Source organism: Montipora foliosa, chromosome 12 (assembly GCF_036669935.1).
Source record: "Montipora foliosa isolate CH-2021 chromosome 12, ASM3666993v2, whole genome shotgun sequence".
Lineage (NCBI taxonomy): Eukaryota > Metazoa > Cnidaria > Anthozoa > Scleractinia > Acroporidae > Montipora > Montipora foliosa.
The window spans coordinates 34,348,326-34,353,325 of NC_090880.1; the positions used below are offsets into that span (position 1 = coordinate 34,348,326).

Genomic DNA, 5,000 nt, shown 5'->3' on the forward strand with positions numbered 1-5,000 from the left:
TCCAATTGTAAATATTGGTGACTGATGATGTTGCCCAGATAGTTGGAAATGCCATTTCCGAGCTCCTAGATTTCAAAAATTTCTGGGGAAGCATGCCCTCAGTCCCCCTTTCTAGCCACAGCCACCTCCTTCACAAACGAGCCGTTTACTAAAGTACTTATTGAAACCCCTGATTACTAATGTTCTTTTAATATCCATAGTTGATGCACAAACTCAAGTGGGATGTCCCATTTCAACAAAAAAACTGATCATGAAAGAGTTCTTTTTAACTTCTGCTGACGAAATATATGCTGCATTCACCGAGCAAAAGGTAATAAACTGGTACATTTTAATTAAAATTAATCCAAGATGTATGTGGAATTGGGGAGAAAACATCTAGCCCCAGTGGATCGGTGAGTAAATAGTTGCCATCTGATGGAAGGTTATTATCTAGAGTGGACACAGTGTACATGTGTAGCTATCCTGGTGATCTTTTATGCAACCAGGGCCAGGGTTTTTAGTACAAGTTGACATGCCATTGAACAGCTTTACAAAGTGTGCAAATAATTCAATTAATGCTGCCTCTAACAAAAATGGTAAATAAAATACAGTGCATGTGCTTTTCCAATAAAAAATCATGGTAGTTCAGCTTCATCATTCTAACAATAAAATATTATGCTGGCTAGCCTGTGTAGGAACTTGACTGTCACATACATTATATACACCATGCAGTTGCAATGGTAATCATTAATGGATTCTTTGCTTTCTGAAATATGTGATGGACAGAGACTTGAAGCATTTACTCGTAATTCTGTGAAGGTGGATGCCAGTCGTGGAGGAACATTTGTTCTCTTTAATGGCAATGTGACAGGAAAATTTCAAGAGCTGGTAGGTCATACTGTTGAGAAAGATTGTCTTGCGTATTATGCATGGTTTACAATTTATGGTCGTATAAATTATATTTTGACTGATTTGGATTAAATGTTTTACTCCTTCTCCTTGCACCAGTCACAGAAAATTTGAATTAATTTAGCACAGTTACAATAAAGCAATAGACAAATCCTATAATACTTATAAAAATTATTATTATAAGCCCAAGGCATAATTATTATGCAACAGCAGAACAGAAAGTACATACAGTACTGTAATTAATGCAGACTGGTCATACTGTAACAAAACAAAAGAGTGGCAATGTCACAATTAAAGGTGTAAGCACCGGTAGATTTATATCTCTCAGATAGTACGTGCATCGTGATTGGTTAATTTAGTGGGCCATATTCTACAGTAGTTTCCTTTCCCACACACCTGATTAAATCAGAGATAGGAGTAAATGTCTTACTAAGGTCGTTTTGGGCCTTACTGTAAGTTGCAGATCCTTGGTTTTACTGTTGATTTACAGCCTGTCAACTTCACGCTGAATGGGCTACAAATCAATGGCAAAAACATTGGTCTGTAACTTAAAGTACAGACCTTGAACTTGGTTATTATACGAGGTATGTTTAGTAAGGTTTTTTTTTTTCCAACAAAATTTTCCTGTCTACATGTATGGTACTGGGGATGCCTGTGGGATCTGATTTAGAACTAACATAGCTAGTTGTGTTTAAGGTTTCTGAGGAGAAGATCGTGATGCAGTGGAGATACAAGAGCTGGCCTGAAGGTTTGTGATCTAAGTTGTAAGCCTTACTGGACTGTTCTTGGACAACTGTACATTTGAAGGAATGCTCCCTGGCAAGGTCTTGGCAAAAAGGATTTAGGGTTAGGGTTAGGGTTAGACTCTCTCTAAAGGATTTTCTAATGAAATCTGCAAATTGATAGACATTCTCAGCCTTCTCAAAAAGTTTTTGGGGAGCAGGTTATAAGGAAAGTGGAGATGGTTTTGGTGCTTAAGGCACCCAAGTGAATACCCAAAGGATGCAAGCTTTCAGGGGGGTCTGGGGACATGCTCCCGTGGGAGACACTTTAGTGCAATTCTGGGGGATTCAAAGTGACAAAATTTCACATACATGTATGGAATTGACACTTGCATGGTGTCTTATAAGGAATACTGGAATGTTAGTTAAATAAACATTTTTATGTGCGCGACACAAAAAAATTTTGCGGACGTGAATTTACGTCAAAGAAGCTTTTTTCAAGCTTGTATAATATCTCCAGTGACTTTACTTTAGAGCTAAAAATGTGGTGTCTGTTTTTTTTTTCTCTCACTTGTCGTCGTAATAAAATAAGACATACTGACTGGAAGGAGACGGTCAAACTTTCTGAGGAGGCATCTCATTGAGCCGTCGACCGGCTGGTTTTGAGAAGACTGCATTCTTGTCTTCTCTGTAGGTACATGTATGACAGACTACAGGTCCCTCTTAGTAGGAAAACCTGTAGGATGTTATAGAACTACTGTAATAATTACCGGTATTTTGCATTCCTTGGAAAAATACGTACTGTACGAATCCGGAGACTATGAACACTTTGATTTGTTCTTGACATTTCCCATTGTGCAGCAACCAATCAGAAGAGACATAAAACCACAAACTAAATACTGTTACTGGTTGCAGCTTAGTTTTTTGCACATGATTGGCTTTTTGCTTGCAAAAATCTTGATACCTTTTTAGCATTTTCGACAATGAGATTGGCATGACTAAGGTGGCTCAAACCAGCTTCAACACAATCAAGAAACTGTACTTTACAGCACAGCTTGGGTATCGAAGAAATGACTTAAAAGTGTTTTTTTTAATTTGAAATCAGGTCACCACTCAACTGTAACAGTCAAGCTGGATCAGAAAGACGATCGCACAGAGCTGACCCTGATACAGAGTGGAATTCCTGAAGAGGACTTTGAGCGCACCAAACAAGGCTGGAGTCAGTATTATTGGGCTAGCATGAAGCAGACATTTTGTTGGGGAACAAAATATTTCTGACTAGGGCTTCTGTATGATTTGGCACTTTTTTTCTTTGAACGCGTAATTGTTACATAAGAGTAGGGATAAAGACTTGCTTAAAATGCCCGAACTTATTTAAGCGCCTTTTCATACAGAGAGAATCATTACTGAATTAAACTAACTGTGTAAGATTTAGATTACAGTACATTTTTTTTTGTTTTTGTGGCTCTGAGGCAAATTTATGTGAAAACAATCATTTTTTGGCAACTTTTTCATGCTGAATGTTACAATGAACATAGTAACCATTTCAATTTTAACTGTGAAGGCTGGGTGTAGTTACAGAGCACTACTTTGATGAAGTCTTTCCATCCTTCTTTGGTGTTGACCGAGATGTTTGCAGGCCTGAATTGTTCAACATGTGTTGGGATTTTTACGTTATTCAACAACAGCCCATGGAAGGAGTGGTTGGAATGAAACACTGTGATCACCATAGCTCAATGTAGCAATAAAGAAGTTGAAGGCCACTAGATACATGTATATCATCACTTTGATACACAGAGATGAGCTTTACCCCTGGGCCCTGGGACATCCAAGACCTCAAGCAGTTAGAAGTACACGGAGTCTAAACACACAAGATGGATGCCATGTTTTTTATACACACCCCAAAGCATGCTGGGGCGTAACAACGCGAGGGATATGATCTAACATCCCCCTTTTTCCAAGAGAAAAAAAAACTTATCATAACAGAGTATCTCAATATGAACAGGCTCCGAATGGAGGTGTGGGTTTGAATCCCACTTCTGACACCAAGTTAGAAGCACATGAAGTCTAACCACGCAAGAAGAATGCCATCTTTATTATACACACCCCAAAGCATGCTGGGGCTTAACAATGCGAGGGGTATGATGTAACAAAGCTTGAGGAAAAATATGGCTTACACAATTATTGACTCATTTCATGGTGATTTTAACCAAAGAAAGATCCTTATAACACTTAGAAAAAACATGTATTGAAAAAATGACTTCAAAGCAAAATAATTTTCAACAGTCATTTTTCTTTTGATACTGGGTTTTTAGGCTTCGGTATGTTGGCTGTGAACACTAAAGAACACCCAAATTAAGCCTCTATCAGTATGTGCATGTGGGACATTCAGAGCTACTTCAATTGTACAATAGTCCACCTTGCAACTCCTTTTGCCTGGTTTTTATCTGTACCATACACTAATCTCGGGCATCAAGCAGAGTAAGGGCAAAGAAATGTGGGTTATTACCTAACAAGGGCTTAAAATATTAAGAGAGATAAGAAATTGGAACTTGACACCCAACAGGTATTCCTGTTTCTTATTCTGTACATCTTACATCTTTTAAACATTAGTGACTTCTCTCTTCCATGAATGAACAGTTTAAGGATAGTGATCAGGCCTCGGTTGTTCAAAAGGTGGATAACGCTATCCAGTGGATTAAAAAAGCAAAAGCAATTGAATTCTCCAGTGGATAGTGATTTATCCAGGGGATAGCACTATCCACCCTTCAGACAACTAGGGCCTGCTGTAAACCTTAACAAAACAATCAGATTAAGTGGTTAGCTGAATGTGTTTGTGAACCAAAAGCTAGTCTTCTTCCTCTGAAATTCAGTTTTAATTTGAAAAACTACTGTATGAAATTAAAGCATCGAGAACTTGAATTTGACAGTTTTTACGGAAACATCAGCTTTTCTGCTGGGGTTCACAAAAATTCAGAATTTTAAGAGACATTTTTCCTTCCATTTTTCTTTAGGGGGATGGGGAATGGGTACATGTGCAGATGCCCTGCCCGGGTAAGGGGGGAGGGGGTTGGGGGTCCCATGTCACTTGTCTGAATTTTAAAAGGTCTTGCGTCGATGGTTTGTCAATGTTTCACGTTGCTGTCAGAAATTAAAGGAAATTTAAAGAAAGCTTGTCAGTTGTTGTGATTCTACTTTACATGCTGTGGCTACTTTTTTTTAGACCATGTCGCTTTTCCGAATTTACCCTGGCAGAGCCTCTGTGCATATGTAGGCTATAAAGGGATGATCTGTTACAATTTCAAAATAGCTTGATTTCTTTCAAGTAATAAAATTATTTACAGTACGTCTTAACTGCAATAAATAATAACCGGGAATCATTTTCAAAAG

At 38.2% G+C, this 5,000-nt stretch overlaps 2 protein-coding genes across 2 annotated transcripts in view; one reads left to right on the forward strand and one right to left on the reverse strand.

The window, feature by feature from the left end:
- Positions 1 to 3,376, forward strand: part of LOC137979036 (activator of 90 kDa heat shock protein ATPase homolog 1-like) — a 10,407-nt gene extending 7,031 nt beyond the window's left edge. The window contains exons 8-11 of the mRNA XM_068826194.1: positions 201 to 310; positions 766 to 867; positions 1,585 to 1,636; positions 2,716 to 3,376. Of these exons, the coding sequence (XP_068682295.1) occupies positions 201 to 310; positions 766 to 867; positions 1,585 to 1,636; positions 2,716 to 2,888 (437 nt within the window). The 3' untranslated portion in view covers positions 2,889 to 3,376. The remainder of the gene's footprint in view (positions 1 to 200; positions 311 to 765; positions 868 to 1,584; positions 1,637 to 2,715) is intronic.
- Positions 3,377 to 3,690: 314 nt separating this feature from the next.
- The window catches only part of LOC137979037 (tetratricopeptide repeat protein 9C-like), a 3,873-nt gene continuing 2,563 nt past the window's right edge, over positions 3,691 to 5,000 (reverse strand). Inside the window, exon 4 of the mRNA XM_068826195.1 lies at positions 3,691 to 5,000. This exon is cut by the window's right edge and continues 181 nt beyond it. The gene's annotated coding sequence lies outside the window, so the exon portion shown is untranslated.